General features: G+C 34.4%; 2 protein-coding genes across 2 annotated transcripts; both read left to right on the top strand.

Moving 5' to 3' along the window:
* The first annotated feature begins 1,390 nt into the window (after positions 1-1,390).
* Positions 1,391-6,505, top strand: LOC133846106 (uncharacterized). The gene is made up of 8 exons (XM_062280857.1): positions 1,391-1,473; positions 1,755-2,671; positions 2,738-2,879; positions 3,060-3,193; positions 4,666-4,747; positions 5,027-5,928; positions 5,995-6,136; positions 6,311-6,505. The coding sequence occupies exons 1-8, from the start codon at positions 1,428-1,430 to the stop codon at positions 6,442-6,444; spliced, it is 2,499 nt and encodes an 832-aa protein (XP_062136841.1). The 5' UTR covers positions 1,391-1,427; the 3' UTR covers positions 6,445-6,505.
* Positions 6,506-8,688: 2,183 nt separating this feature from the next.
* On the top strand, positions 8,689-15,372 carry LOC133846105 (uncharacterized). The gene is made up of 8 exons (XM_062280856.1): positions 8,689-8,768; positions 9,020-9,936; positions 10,003-10,144; positions 10,304-10,431; positions 13,038-13,119; positions 13,398-14,299; positions 14,365-14,506; positions 15,180-15,372. The coding sequence occupies exons 1-8, from the start codon at positions 8,735-8,737 to the stop codon at positions 15,314-15,316; spliced, it is 2,484 nt and encodes an 827-aa protein (XP_062136840.1). The 5' UTR covers positions 8,689-8,734; the 3' UTR covers positions 15,317-15,372.
* Positions 15,373-16,916: the final 1,544 nt, after the last annotated feature.

The raw sequence follows: 16,916 nt of genomic DNA, 5'->3' as shown, positions 1-16,916 counted from the left end.
AGCTAAATTTTACATATGGAAAGAAATTGTTATTATTTTAGAATGGCAAGGTAGTATTAACAAGTAAGAAAGCTACAGTCGAGTGTGAGATACCCGCTACCCATTTTAAATAAAAGCATTATATTTTTCTGAATTAATCTCAAAATATACCAAAAATACTAAAAAAATATTCCAAGTGGTATATTTGGTATATCGATATAGTACACAGTATAGTACATATAGTATTCAAAATATACCATAGACGGTACAATATTGTCAGCCAATGCAAGTAAGACCCCTAGAAAGTAGGCGTTTTGGCCCTTACAAAAATATTTATTTAATACATTCCACAATTTTAATCTGATCGCAATCAAATTTTCAGAACTCATAAATACTATAGTTATTATTGTATACACTAAACTTCGCAGCTCTAGCTTTAGCTTGTTATTCGATTTTTTGATTTGTGGGGGCGGAGGGGGCGTGGCAAAAATTTGAAACAAACTTGATCTGCATGCGAACATAACAAATGCTGACGAAAAAATTATAGAATAGTCTCTGAGATCTAGGTGTTCATACGGACGGACGGACAGACAGACAGACGAACATGACTAGATCGTCTCGGCTGTTGACGCTGATCAAGAATATATATACTTTATGGGGTCGGAGATGCCTCCTTCGACCTGTTACATACATTTCCTGCCGGCACAAAGTTAAAATACCATTCTACCCTATGGGTACCGGGTATAAAAACTATTATAACATCAGTCAGTATGATAAGATACTCATGAAATAATTTTGTATGTTCAAAAACGTCCTCAATTTCTCCGGTTTACAATCTAGTTTATTTTGTTTAATGTAATTTTCTGACGCGCTTATCCAATGAATTAAATAGTGCAGAGCAGTTGCGGGTGTTAAAAATTATTCACAAAAGTGTTAGTCGTGTCACTGAAAACCAAACTCTTTTGCTTTTATTGAAAATCAGCAGCGGTTGTTGTAGTTAGAAGAAGTTGAAGAACATTTTCTTTCGTTAAACAAAAATTATTAAACCTAGTCTTATTAGTGTCAATAAGAAAGGCGGAGGAGGCAGCTGCAGCAAAATAATGATTTATGTAAAATGGATGAGGTATCAAATATTTTATTTTTTAAACACTCTTCTGAAGATTTTAAATAAACATTTTTAAAAATGCGAAAAGTTTAATACTTATCACTTTTATCTAATTGGCCACACTGCAATTATATAAATTATTGTCTATTTGTTTCATAAATTAACTTAATTACAAATGTATTAATATTGTAGCGAGAATAATCGTACCACCGAAAATAGCGAGTCTAATTCCGTTAAAAATCACTAATCACCAGAACAACATTGATGAATAATATAAATACTCGTATTATTTTCTTTATACGAAAAGTTAATTTTGTACTTGTGGAATCAACTTGAGTATTTGATGTTAGAGGTGATGGCGTTGATTTATAAACTTCCACAAATCAGTGGTAAGTAACTTGCAAATACATGAGAAACAAAATGCTAGAGAAATTTAAATTTATACAAATAAAAGCGAGAATCGGACAGAATCATAATTAGTAATATGAAATTATATTATCACATTAAATTAAAAAGAAACAAACATCTCTAGGAAAATGATAATTATATACTATAAGTAGAACCGTGTAGACAATTTACATAAAGAATAATTATTTCCAATTTGGTCCTATTTAGACATAGATAAATTAATGCATTCTCAGACTCATTTATTTGATTATCCCTGACACAGCCCGTATGGCAAACATGCTGCTCCTCATCGTGGTGCTATTACAGGCTGCTCTGCCCTTCGCCCAAGACCAGTCCAGTATATTCTCCCGTGGCTTGGCTAAATTCTCCAACAACGTGTACACCAAGCTTGTAGCAGACAACCCCAATGACAACATCATTTTCTCACCCTTCTCAATCCAAACCTGTGCAGCCATGGCGCGCTTGGGAGCCAGCGGCAGAACAGCAGCCCAATTGGATCGCGGTCTTAATCTGATTTCCAATAATGCGGTAGAGATTGCCGAGAGTTTCCACAAAGTACTAGCAGCATTCGAAAAAAGTAGCGTTCTTCGCATTGCCAACAAAATCTACATCAAGACTGGCTATCAGCTGAGGGATGAGTTTAGTTCACTAATCTTCAAAAAGTTTCTATCCGGTGTCGAGCCTATAGACTTTACCCAAAATGAAAAGGCTGCACGTGAAATTAATTCCTGGGTGGAACAACGAACCGAAAACCTTATAAAAGATCTGATTTCACCAAGTGCTTTGGATGCAGATACGCGATTGGTGTTGATCAATGCGGTACACTTTAAGGGAACCTGGGCCCATCAATTCCCAAAGATTGACACCAGAAATGAAAAGTTTTATTTGAACAATGACAATAGCATCAAAGTACCCATGATGAAATTGACGAAGAGATTCAGATATGCGGAACTAGATTTTCTTGATGCCACTGCACTGGAATTGCCCTACAAGGACTCGGACTGGTCCCTGCTGATTTTGTTGCCTAATAGGAAGACTGGTTTGCCACATCTGGAGAGGAATCTTCGCGGAACTCAGCTTTCCCAAATTAGGAAAGAACTTTACTCGACCGACGTAATTGTGAAACTGCCGAAGTTCAAATCAGAATTCAAGGTGGAATTGAAAAACACTTTTGAGCAGGTATATTTAATTTAAAGACTTCTACTAACAATGAATATAATTAATCTTTATGTGAAACTACAATAGCTGGGAATGTCCGAAATGTTCTCGGATAAGGCTGATTTTAGTAGAATGATCACAAGTCCGGAGCAGTTAAAAGTGTCGAAAATCTTTCACAAGGCTGTTATCGACGTTAATGAAAGGGGCACTGAGGCAGCTGCAGCCACATGTAAGTTTAAAAGTTGTGTGTTGCATGTAGAAGTGGCAAGTTCTTTTTGGATTTCTCTTTTATTCATTTCTTTATGTTATTAATCCTTTTTTTAAGGTAATCCTTTCCCAGTACCTTTTATATATAATTTTGAAATTTAACTAACCATTTTTGTTTGGTTTCTGTCTTTCATTTCAACAGCAATTGTACTTCTTCCTAAAAGGGGTCACATAAAACCACTGAAGCCAAAAAAATTCAATGCAGATCATCCATTTAACTACTATATCATCAATAAACAGAGTACTGTGCTCTTTGCTGGAAAGCTACTTAATCCTTAAGGAAAAGGGAATTTATAATATTTAATCTGATTAATAAAAATAAACGCAATCTAAAAGCCTTCAATTTCTAATATTTGATTTATTATGTTGACGTTATGTTGAAAGTAATGGGACTTCGTCGCAAACATTTTAAAGAATTCAAAAACAACAATGACCACAAACATCATTAGAAGCAAAGGCATTACATATGGAAAGAAATTGTGCCCTTTACGTAATTCAGTACCAAATCAATTTAATTTTATATACCCTTAATGATTTTTATCAAAATTGTTACTTAGACGGCACAATATACCAGATTGTCAGCCAAAGCAACTAAGACCCCTAGTAAGTAGGCGTTTTGCCCATACAAAAGTACTTCTTTAATACCTTCCACAATTTTTATCTGATCCCAATCAAACTTTCAGGACTCATAAATACTATAGTTATTATTGTATAAACCAAAACTCGCAGCTCTAGCTTTAAATTACGCTAGTTATTCGATTTTGTTGATTTGCGGGGGCGGACGGGGGCGTGGCAAAAATTTTAAACAAACTTGATCTGCGTGCAAACATAACAAATGCTGTCGAATTATAGCTCTATCTCGTATAGTCTCTGAAATCTAGGTGTTCATGCGGACAGACGGATAGACATACAGACGGACAGACAGACAGGCGGACTAGACTAGATCGTCTCGGCTGTTGACGCTGATCAAGAATATAAATAGCATTCTACCCTATGGGTAGCGGGTACGAGTATAAAAACTATTATAACATCAGTCATTATTAGATGCTCAAGAAATAATGTTCAAAAACTTCTTCAATTACTCCGGTGTACAATCTGGTTTATTTTGTTTAATGTAACTTTGTGACGAGCTTAACCAATGAATTAAATAGTGCGGAGCAGTTGCGGGTGTTAAAAATGATTCACAAAAGTGTTATTCGTGTCACTGAAAACCAAACTCTTTTGCTTTTATTGAAAATCAGCAGCGGTTGTTGTAGTTAGAAGAAGTTGAAGAACATTTTCTTGCGTTAATCTAACTTAAATGTGTTAAACAATATGGAGCCGATACGGATAACAAAAATTATTCATCCTAGTCTTATTAATGTCAACAAGAAAGGCGGAGTTGGCAGCTGCAGCAAAATAATGATTTATGTATCAAGGATGGGGTGTCAAATATTTATTTTTTAAACACTATTCTGAAGATTTTAAATAAACATTTTTAAAAATGAGAAAAGTTTACTATTTATCACATTTTATCTAATTGGCCACACTTCAATTATATAACGTATCAGCTGATGAAACTGATTAGGAATTTATAAATGATTGCCTATTTGTTTCATAAATAAACTTAAATACAAATGTATTAATATTGTAGCGAGAATAATCGTACTACCGAAAATAGCGAGTCTAATTCCGTTAAAAATCACTAATTACCAGAACAACATTGATCAATACTATAAATACTCGTATTATTCACTTTCTACACAAAGTTAATTTTGTACTTGTGGAATCAACTTGAGTATTTGGTGTTAGAGGTGATGGCGTTGATTTATAAACTTGAACAAATCAGTGGTAAGTAGAGAAATTTAAATTTATACAAATAAAAGCGAGAATCGGACAGAATCACAATTAGTGATATGAAATTATATTATCACGTTAAATAAAAAAGAAACAAAAATCTCTAGGAAAAGGATAATTATAACATATACTGTAAGTAGAACCAAGTGGACAATTTACATATAGAATAATTATTTCCAATAACGCACAGATTTTGGTCCTATTTAGTGGTCATTAAGACCTAGATAAATTAATACATTCTCATACTCATTTATTTGATTTTCCCTGGCACAGGCCATATAGCAAAAATGCTGCTCCTGATCCAGGCCCTATTACAAGGCCAAGACCAGTCCAATATATTCTCGCGCGGCTTGGCTAAATTCTCCAACAACGTGTACACCAAGCTTGTAGCAGACAACCCCAATGACAACATCATTTTCTCACCCTTCTCAATCCAAACCTGTGCAGCCATGGCGCGCTTGGGAGCCAGCGGCAGAACAGCAGCCCAATTGGATCGCGGTCTTAATCTGATTTCCAATAATGCGGTAGAGATTGCCGAGAGTTTCCACAAAGTACTAGCAGCATTCGAAAAAAGTAGCGTTCTTCGCATTGCCAACAAAATCTACATCAAGACTGGCTATCAGCTGAGGGATGAGTTTAGTTCACTAATCTTCAAAAAGTTTCTATCCGGTGTCGAGCCTATAGACTTTACCCAAAAAGAAAAGGCTGCACGTGAAATTAATTCCTGGGTGGAACAACGAACCGAAAACCTTATAAAAGATCTGATTTCACCAAGTGATTTGGATGAAAATACGCAATTGGTGTTGATCAATGCAGTACACTTTAAGGGAACGTGGGCTCATCAATTCCTAGAGTTTGACACCAGAAATGAAAAGTTTTATTTGAACAATGACAATAGCATCAAAGTGCCCATAATGACAATGAGGGAGAGATTCAGATATGCGAAACTAGATTTTCTTGATGCCACTGCACTGGAATTGCCCTACGAAGACTCAGACTGGTGCCTGCTAATTTTGTTGCCTAATAGGAAGACTGGTTTGCCACATCTGGAGAGGAAACTTCGCGGAACTCAGCTTTCTCAAATTAGGGAAAAACTCTACTTGACCGAAGTAACTGTGAAACTGCCAAAGTTCAAATCTGAATTCAAGGTGGAGTTGAAAAACACTTTTGAGCAGGTATATTTAATTTAAAGACTTCTACTAACAATGAATATAATTAATCTTTATGTGAAACTACAATAGCTGGGAATGTCCGAAATGTTCTCGGATAATGCTGACTTTAGCAGAATGATCACAAGTCCGGAGCAGTTAAAAGTGTCGAAAATCTTTCACAAGGCTGTTATCGACGTGAATGAAAGGGGCACTGAGGCAGCTGCAGCCACATGTAAGTTTAAAGGTTTTGTTTTGCAAGTGGCATGTTTTTTTTGGATTTCACTTTTTTCCATTTCTATATGTTATTTAATCTTTTTTTAAGTTAATCCTTTCCCAATACGTTTCATATATAATTTTAAAATTTGTCTAACCATTTTTGTTTTGTTTCTGTCTTTCATCTCAACAGCAATTTCATCTATAGTTCTCTCAAGTAACATAAAACCGTGGGCGAAAAAATTCTATGCAGACCATCCATTCAACTACTATATCATCAATAAACAGAGTACTGTGCTCTTTGCTGGAAAGCTACTTAATCCTTAAATGAAAAGGGAATTTATAATATTTAATCTAATTAATATCAATAAACGCAATCTAAAAGCCTTCAATTCCTTATATTTTATTCATTATGTTAACATTATGTTGACAGTAATGAGACTTCGTCGCAAACATTTTAAAGAATTCAAAAACAACAATGACTACAAACATCATTAGAAGCAAAGACATTAGCTATGTAACAACATATGGAAAGAAATTGTGCCTTTTAAGTAATTCAGTACCAAATAAATTTAATTTTATACACTCTTAATGATTTTTATCAAAGTTGTTACATAAATTACTTGTATTTTTCATATAGGTTCAAAATGAAGCGTAAATTTGAGTAATTTGTTTATAATTTCCTTTCGGAAAAACATTGACTTAGATGTATATATATGAATATGAAATTTTCACATTTTGTAATCGCTACCCATAGTGTAGAATTGTATTATAACTTTGTGCCAAGAAAAAATGTGACTAAAAGACAAACGGAGGCATCTCCAACTTTATAAAGTGTTCACTATCAATGTTGCACACAAGTTAATTATACCCGCTACCCATAGGGAAGAACGGTTATACAAAGTTATAACTTTGTGCCGGCAGGAAATTTATGTAACAAGGTAGAACGAGGCATCACCGACCCTATAAAGTATATATATTCTTCATCAGCATCAACAGCCGAGACGATCTAGCCATGTCCATCTGTCCGTCCATCCGTATGAAACACTGGATCTCAGAGACTTTAAGAGATAAAACTTTAATTTTTTTTCGAAAGCATTTGCTATGTTTGCACGCAGATCAAGTTTGTTTCAAATTTTTGCCACGCCCCCTTGCGCCCCAACAAATCAAAAACCCGAATAACAAGCGTCATATTAGAGCTAGAGCGAATTTTGAAGTATACAATAATAACAATAGTAGTTATGATTCCTGAAAATTTGGTTGCGATCAGATAAAAATTGTCTAAGTTATTAAAGAAATAGTTTTGAATGGGCAAAAACGCCTTCTATGAATATAATGAATGTAAGCGTATGCGTATATACATACATACTCGCATCTGGTGGGAGAGTGCAAGCCCTTCATGTTGTGGTACTCGGGATACTTGCGTTTTTTAATCGTATTTACAACAATTATAAATAAAAATTGTGGATGGTATTAAAGAAATACTTTTGTATGCGCAAAAATACCTGCTATGTATGTATTGTATGTATGCGTATACGTATATACATGCTCGCCTATATTAGTATCTGTTTGCATAGAGAGTTCAGAAGGACTGCGATAGCTCTGGTGGTAGAGTGCAAGTTGAACATGTTTATTGTATATACATTTTTTTTAATGGTAAATACAATAATTACTATAGTAATTGTGGTGTGCGAGTTTTAATCCCTGTCGGTGGTGTTTAAATCTCGATCGAGAATACATGCATATTTTTTTTTTTTATATGTATTTTGAGATTATTTTGGCTTTTATTCAAAATGTGTAGCAGGTATCTGTTGCTTTCTCACTTGTTTTATTTTAAAATGGCCAGCGTAATATTAATACTATTATAACATCAGTCATTATTAGATGCTCAAGAAATAATGTTCAAAAACGTCCTCAATTACTCCGGTGTACAATCTGGTTTATTTTGTTTAATGTAACTTTGTGACGAGCTTAACCAATGAATTAAATATTGCGGGTGCGGATGTTAAAAATGATTCACAAAAGTGTTATTCGTGTCACTGAAAACCAAACTCTTTTGATTTTATTGAAAATCAGAATCGGTTGTTATAGTTAGAAGAAGTTGAAGAATATTTTCTTGCGTTAATCTAACTTAAATGTGTTAAACAATGTGGAGCCGATACGGATAACAAAAATTATTCATCCTAGTCTTATTAATGTCAACAAGAAAGGCGGAGTTGGCAGCTGCAGCAAAATGATTTATGTATCAAGGATGAGGTATCAAATATTTATTGTTTTAAACCCTATTCTGAAGATTTTAAATAAACATTTTTAAAAATGCGAAAAGTTTACTATTTATCACATTTTATCTAATTGGCCACACTTCAATTATATAACGTATCAGCTGATGAAACTGATTAGGAATTTATAAATTTTTCATAAATGAACTTAAATACAAATGTATTAATTTTGTAGCGAGAATAATCATTCGTTCGAAAATAGCGAGTCTAACTCCGTTAAAAATCACTAATTACCAGAACATCATTGATGAATAATATAAATACTCGTATTATTCACTTTCTACGCAAAGTTAATTTTTCACTTGTGGAATCAGCCTGAGTATTTGGTGTTAGAGGTGATGGCGTTGATTTATAAACTTCCACAAATCAGTGGTAAGTAAAGAAATTTAAATTTATACAAATAAAAGCGAGAATCGGACAGAATCATAATTAGTGATATGAAATTATATTATCACATTAAATTAAAAAGAAACAAAATTCTTTAGAAAAATGATAATTATATACTATAAGTAGAACCGTGTAGAAAATTTACATAAAGAATAATTATTTCCAATTTGGTCCTATTTAGACATAGATAAATTAATGCATTCTCAGACTCATTTATTTGATTATCCCTGACACAGCCCGTATGGCAAACATGCTGCTCCTCATCGTGGTGCTATTACAGGCTGCTCTGCCCTTCGCCCAAGACCAGTCCAGTATATTCTCGCGCGGCTTGGCTAAATTCTCCAACAACGTGTACACCAAGCTTGTAGCAGACAACCCCAATGACAACATCATTTTCTCACCCTTCTCAATCCAAACCTGTGCAGCCATGGCGCGCTTAGGAGCCAGCGGCAGAACAGCAGCCCAATTGGATCGCGGTCTTAATCTGATTTCCAATAATGCGGTAGAGATTGCGGAGAGTTTCCACAAAGTACTAGCAGCATTCGAAAAAAGTAGCGTTCTTCGCATTGCCAACAAAATCTACATCAAGACTGGCTATCAGCTGAGGGATGAGTTTAGTTCACTAATCTTCAAAAAGTTTCTATCCGGTGTCGAGCCTATAGACTTTACCCAAAATGAAAAGGCTGCACGTGAAATTAATTCCTGGGTGGAACAACGAACCGAAAACCTTATAAAAGATCTGATTTCACCAAGTGATTTGGATGAAAATACGCAATTGGTGTTGATCAATGCAGTACACTTTAAGGGAACCTGGGCCCATCAATTCCCAAAGATTGACACCAGAAATGAAAAGTTTTATTTGAACAATGACAATAGCATCAAAGTGCCCATAATGACAATGAGGGAGAGATTCAGATATGCGAAACTAGATTTTCTTGATGCCACTGCACTGGAATTGCCCTACGAAGACTCAGACTGGTGCCTGCTAATTTTGTTGCCTAATAGGAAGACTGGTTTGCCACATCTGGAGAGGAAACTTCGCGGAACTCAGCTTTCTCAAATTAGGGAAAAACTCTACTTGACCGAAGTAACTGTGAAACTGCCAAAGTTCAAATCTGAATTCAAGGTGGAGTTGAAAAACACTTTTGAGCAGGTATATTTAATTTAAAGACTTCTACTAACAATGAATATAATTAATCTTTATGTGAAACTACAATAGCTGGGAATGTCCGAAATGTTCTCGGATAATGCTGACTTTAGCAGAATGATCACAAGTCCGAAGCAGTTAAAAGTGTCGAATATCTTTCACAAGGCTGTTATCGACGTTAATGAAAGGGGCACTGAGGCAGCTGCAGCCACATGTAAGTTTAAAAGTTGTGTGTTGCATGTAGAAGTGGCAAGTTCTTTTTGGATTTCACTTTTTTTTTCATTTCTATATGCTATTTAATCCTTTTTTAAGGTAATCCTTTCCCAGTACCTTTTATATATTTTTGTTTTGTTTCTGTCTTTCATCTCAACAGCAATTGTAGCTACACCTGTCTCAGCACTCGTAATACCGTGGGCGAAAGAATTCTTTGCAGACCATCCATTCAACTACTATATCATCAATAAACAGAGTACTGTGCTCTTTGCTGGAAAGCTACTTAATCCTTAAATGAAAAGGGAAGTTATAATATTTAATCTGATTAATATCAATAAACGCAATCTATGTAAAAGCCTTCAATTCCTAATATTTGATTCATTATGTTGACATGACAGTAATGAGACTTCGTCGCCAATACTTTAAAGAATTCAAAAACAACAATAACCGCAAACATCATTAGAAGCAAAGGCATTAGCTAAACGTTACATATGAAAAAAAAACTGTGCCCTTTACGTAATTCAGTACCAAATCAATTTAATTTTATACACTCTTAATGATTTTTATCAAAGTTGTTACATAAATTACTTGTACTTTTCATATAGGTTCAAAATGAACCGTAAATTTGAGTTAATTGTTTCTAATTTCCATTCAGAAAAACATTGACTTGGATGTATCATATATGAACATGAAATTTTCACATTTTGTAAACGCCATAGTGTAGAGTTTTATTATAACTTTGTACCAAGAGGAAATGTAACTAAAAGACAAACGGCATCTCCTACTTTATAAAGTGTTCACTATCAATGTTGTTGTTGCACACAAGTTAATTATACCCGCTACCCATAGGGTAGAAGGGTTATACAAAATTATAACTTTGTGCCGGCAGGAAATGTATGTAACATTTGTAGAAGGAGGCATCTTCGACTCTATGAAGTATATATATTCTTCATCAGCATCAACAGCCGAGACGATCTAGCCATGTCCGTCTGTCCGTCCGTCCGCCCGTCCGTATGAAACACTGGATCTCAGAGACTATAAGAGATAGAGCTCTAATTTTTTTTCCGACAGCATTTGTTATGTTTGCACGCAGATCAAGTTTGTTTCACATTTTTGTCGCGCCCCCTTCCGCCACCACAAATCAAACAAGTAAGAAAGTTACAGACGAATGTGCTCGACTGTGAGATACCCGCTACCCATTTTTAATAAGGGCAAAATATTGCGGTATTATTTTCAAAATATACCGAAATTCCAAAAAAACTAAAAATATACCAAATGGTATGTTTGGTATATCGATACAGCACACCATTCAAAATATACCATAGTCGGCACAATGTACCAGATTGTCGGCCAAAGCAACTAAGAGCCCTAGTAAGTAGGCGTTTTTGCCCATACAAAAGTATATCTTTAATAATTTCCACAATTTTTATCTGATCGCAACCAAATTTTCAGGAATCATAACTACTATAGTAATTATAGTATATATCAAAATTCGCAACTCTAGCTTTAAAATTACGCTTGTTATTCGATTTTTTTGATTTGCGGGGGCGGAAGTGGCGTGGAAAAAATTTGAAACAAACTTGATCTGCGTGCAAACATAACAAATGTTGTCGAAAAAAAATTATAGCTTTTTCTCTTATAGTCTCTGAGATCCAGTGTTTCATACGGACAGACGGACAGACACACAGACACATAGACGGACAGACGGACATGGCTATATCGTCTCGGCTGTTGACGCTGATCAAGAATATATATACTTTATAGGGTCGGAGATGCCTCTTTCTACCTGTTACATACATTTCCTGCCGGCATAAAGTTATAATACCCTTCTACCCTATGGGTAGCGGGTATAAAAACCGAATAAGAAGCGTAATTTTAAAGCTAGAGCTGCTAATAACAATAGTAGTTATGATTCCTGAATTTGGTTGCGATCAGATAAAAATTGTTTAAGTTATTAAAGAAATAGTTTTGTATGGGCAAAAACGCTTTCTATGTATGTATATACATATATATATATGCGTATACGTATATACATGGTCGCCTATATTAGTATCTTTTTTTTTTTATTTTGAGATTATTTCCGCAATATTTTGCTTTTATTCAAAATGGGTAGCGGGTATCTCGACTGTAGCTTTCTCACTTGTTTTATTTTAAATTAGCAAGCGTAATATTAAATACTATTATAACATCAATCATTATGATTAGATGCTCAAGAAATAATGTTCAAAATGTCCTCAATTACCCCGGTTTACAATCTCGTTTATTTTGTTTAATGTAACTTTGTGAAGAGCTTAACCAATGAATTAAATATTGCGGGCGCGGATGTTAAAAATTATTTACAAAAGTGTTAGTCGTGTCACTGAAAACCAAACTCTTTTGCTTTTATTGAAAATCAGCAGAGGTTGTTGTAGTTAGAAGAAGTTGAAGAACATTTTCTTGCGTTAAATGTGTAAATTAACAATGTGGAGCCGATACGGATAACAAAAATTATTCATCCTAGTCTTATTAATGTCAATAAGAATGGCGGAGGAGGCAGCTGCAGCAAAATGATTTATGTATCAAGGATGGGGTATCAAATATTTATTGTTTTAAACACTCTTCTGAAGATTTTAAATAAACATTTTTAAAAATGCGAAAAGTTTAATATTTATCACATTTTATCTAATTGGCCACACTTCAATTATATTACGTATCAGCTGACAAAGCTGATTAGGAATTTATAAATGATTGCCTATTTGTTTCATAAATGAACTTAAATACAAATGTATTAATATTGTAGCGAGAATAATCATTCGTTCGAAAATAGCGAGTCTAACTTCGTTAAAAATCACTAATTACCAGAACAACATTGATGAATACTATAAATACTCGTATTATTCACTTTCTATGCAAAGTTAATTTTGCACTTCTGGAATCAACTTGAGTATTTGGTGTTAGAGGTGATGGCGTTGATTTATAAACTTCCACAAATCAGTGGTAAGTAAAGAAATTTAAATTTATACAAATAAAAGCGAGAATCGGACAGAATCACAATTTGTGATATGAAATTATATTATCACATTAAATTAAAAGAAACAAAAATCTCTAGGAAAAGGATAATTATAACATATATTGTAAGTAGAACCAAGTGGACAATTTATATATAGAATAATTATTTCCAATAACGCACAGATTTTGGTCCTTTTTAGTGGTCATTAAGACATAGATAAATTAATGCATTCTCATACTCATTTATTTGATTTTCCCTGGCACAGGCCATATAGCAAAAATGCTGCTCCTGATCCAGGCCCTATTACAAGGCCAAGACCAGTCCAATATATTCTCGCGCGGCTTGGCTAAATTCTCCAACAACGTGTACACCAAGCTTGTAGCAGACAACCCCAATGACAACATCATTTTCTCACCCTTCTCAATCCAAACCTGTGCAGCCATGGCGCGCTTAGGAGCCAGCGGCAGAACAGCAGCCCAATTGGATCGCGGTCTTAATCTGATTTCCAATAATGCGGTAGAGATTGCGGAGAGTTTCCAGAAAGTACTAGCAGCATTCGAAAAAAGTAGCGTTCTTCGCATTGCCAACAAAATCTACATCAAGACTGGCTATCAGCTGAGGGATGAGTTTAGTTCACTAATCTTCAAAAAGTTTCTATCCGGTGTCGAGCCTATAGACTTTACCCAAAATGAAAAGGCTGCACGTGAAATTAATTCCTGGGTGGAACAACGAACCGAAAACCTTATAAAAGATCTGATTTCACCAAGTGCTTTGGATGAAGATACGCAATTGGTGTTGATCAATGCGGTACATTTTAAGGGAACCTGGGCCCATCAATTCCGAAAGATTAACACCAGAAATGAAAATTTCTATTTAAACAATGACAATAGCATCAAAGTACCCATGATGAAATTGACGGAGAGTTTCAGATATGCGGAACTAGATTTTCTTGATGCCACTGCACTGGAACTGCCCTACAAAGACTCGGACTGGTCCCTGCTGATTTTGTTGCCTAATAGGAAGACTGGTTTGCCACAATTGGAGAGGAAACTTGGCAGAACTCAGCTTTCCCAAATTAGGAAAGAACTTTACTCGACCGATGTAATTGTGAAACTGCCAAAGTTCAAATCAGAATTCAAGGTGGAGTTGAAAAACACTTTTGAGCAGGTATATTTAGTTTAAAGGCTTACTAACAATGAATATAACTAATTCTTATGTGAGACTACCAATAGCTGGGAATGTCCGAAATGTTCTCGAATAATGCTGACTTTAGCAGAATGATCACAAGTCCGGACCAGTTAAAAGTGTCGAAAATCTTTCACAAGGCTGTTATCGACGTCAATGAAAGGGGCACTGAGGCAGCTGCAGCGACAGGTAAGTTTAAAGGTTTTCCAGGTGCCCATAGGATATAATAACTTTGGGCCTGCAGAAAATGTATGTAGCAGGCAGAATGATACATCGTCGACCCTATTAAGTATATATATTCTTGATCACCCTTTGTCCGTCCATCCATTTGTCCGTATAAGCACCTCGATATCCGAAACTATACGAGATGCAAATATATTTTTTTCCGACTGCATGTTGTTTGCAAATCGACGACCACGCAAATCGAAAAATTAGTGTTATTTTGAAGCTAGGGCCATAATAGCTGCAATACTTATAATTCTTGAAAATTAGGTACAAATTTAAGTTATTGAAGAAATTATTGTGTATGGGCCTTCGTAGCTTTGGCTGACAATCTCGTACACTCTATGGTTAATCTCGTTGTACTCTATGGTATATTTTGTATTGAGTACTATATCAATATACCAAATATAGCTTTTGGTAGATATTCGTATTTTTGTGTAATATTAATTTAGCAAACTTTAAAAATAATACCGCACTGTTTTGATTTCATTAAAAATGGGAAGCGGGTATGTCGATCACACTCGACTGTAGTTTTCTCACTTGTTAATCGTTTTTATGTTACTGCTAGTCCAACACTTTTGTATGGGTTTAAAACTTATCTAACCATTTATTTCGTTTCTATTTATTATTTATTTAACAGCATTGATCGTCGAACTTACGAGTCTTCCCATACCCCCACAGAAGCCGAAAAATTTCTATGCGGACCATCCATTTAACTACTATATCATCAATAATCAGAGTACTGTTCTTTTTGCTGGAAAGCTACTTAATCCTTAAGGAAAAGGGAATTTATAATATAATATTTAATCTGATTAATATCAATAAACGCAATCCTAAAGCCTTCAATTCCTAATATTTGATTTATTATGTTAACATTATATTGACAGTAATGGGACTTCGTCGCATACATTTTAAAGAATTCAAAAACAACAATAACCGCAAACATCATTAGGAGTAAAGACATTAGCTAAATGTTACATATGGAAAGAAATTGTGCCCTTTACGTAATTCAGTACCATATCAATTTAATTTTATACACTCCTAATGATTTTTATCAAAGTTGTTACATATGTATCTTTACTTGTACTTTTATCCATAGGGTAGAAGGGTACTATAACTTTGTGCCAGCAGGAAATATAATTAAAGTATATATATTCTTGATCAGGGTCAACAGCCCAGATGATATAGCCATGTCCGTCTTTCACCTAGATCTCAGAGACTATAAGAGTTAGAGATATCATATTTTTATTCGACAGCAATTGTTATATCTGCAGGCAGATCAAGTATATTTCAAATTTTTGTCACGCCCTCTTCCGCCCCCGAAAATTGCCAAAAGTCGAATAACAAGTGTAATTTTTGGTACATTCAATAATATCTACAGTCAATATGATTTCTGAAAGTTTGGTTGCTCATATAAAAAATGTTGATATTTAAGATAAAATGTTGTATGGGGAAACCGCCTACTTACTAGGGGTCTTAGTTGCTTTGGCTGACAATCTGGTATATCTTGCACTCTATGGTCTATTTTAAATGTAGTACCTAAATTAGCCTTTAATATAATTGTAGTATTTTTTCGGTATATTAATTTGGTACATTTTAATATTAATACCCAAAGTCGAGCAGATGCGACTGCAGCAGATGCAGCTTCAGCCTCCGTTAAGTGTGTTCCAATATATCATATTTAAATAGATTATAACAATGTTATTGAATACTTCATAATAATGCTGTTGGATATGATCTGCATAATTTGATAAGTTCTATATTTGTATTCATTATACATTTAAATAAGTGTATAAATATAATTAAACTAAATTATATTTACACGTGTCACATTCTTAAAAAAATCGTATTTTATTTATGATAAAAATATATAATAATTGGAATAAGTTTTTACGTTACGATTTGCGAAAATCTCAATATATATATATTATATGTACATATTTATATAAATTCGGCTGAAATATATTGATGGCTGTCTGTTTATTTTATAACTGTACTTAAGCACGAAGGTATTAGTATTGTAGCGAGAATAATCCTAAGCTCGAAAATACCGAGTCTAACTCCGTTAAAAATCATTAATTAGCAGAACGACATTGACAATAAGTATTCGTATTATCCACTTTCTTTACACTGCTTGAATTGCAATTTATTCAAATAATACAATAAGTGAGACATAGATAGATTCATAGATACTGGCACAGCCAGTATGACAAACATGATCCTGATGCAAGTTCCATCACAGGCATTTCTGGAGTGCATTAATTCCCAGATACTGGCTCCAGAAATGAAGATTTCTATTTGGACAATGCCAGAATCATCAAAGTACCCATGATGAACTTGGAAAAGAGTTTGAGGTATGCAACACTATTTGATCTTG

Source organism: Drosophila sulfurigaster, chromosome 3, assembly GCF_023558435.1.
Source record: "Drosophila sulfurigaster albostrigata strain 15112-1811.04 chromosome 3, ASM2355843v2, whole genome shotgun sequence".
Taxonomy (NCBI): domain Eukaryota; kingdom Metazoa; phylum Arthropoda; class Insecta; order Diptera; family Drosophilidae; genus Drosophila; species Drosophila sulfurigaster.
This window is presented reverse-complemented; position numbering and strand designations above follow the sequence as displayed.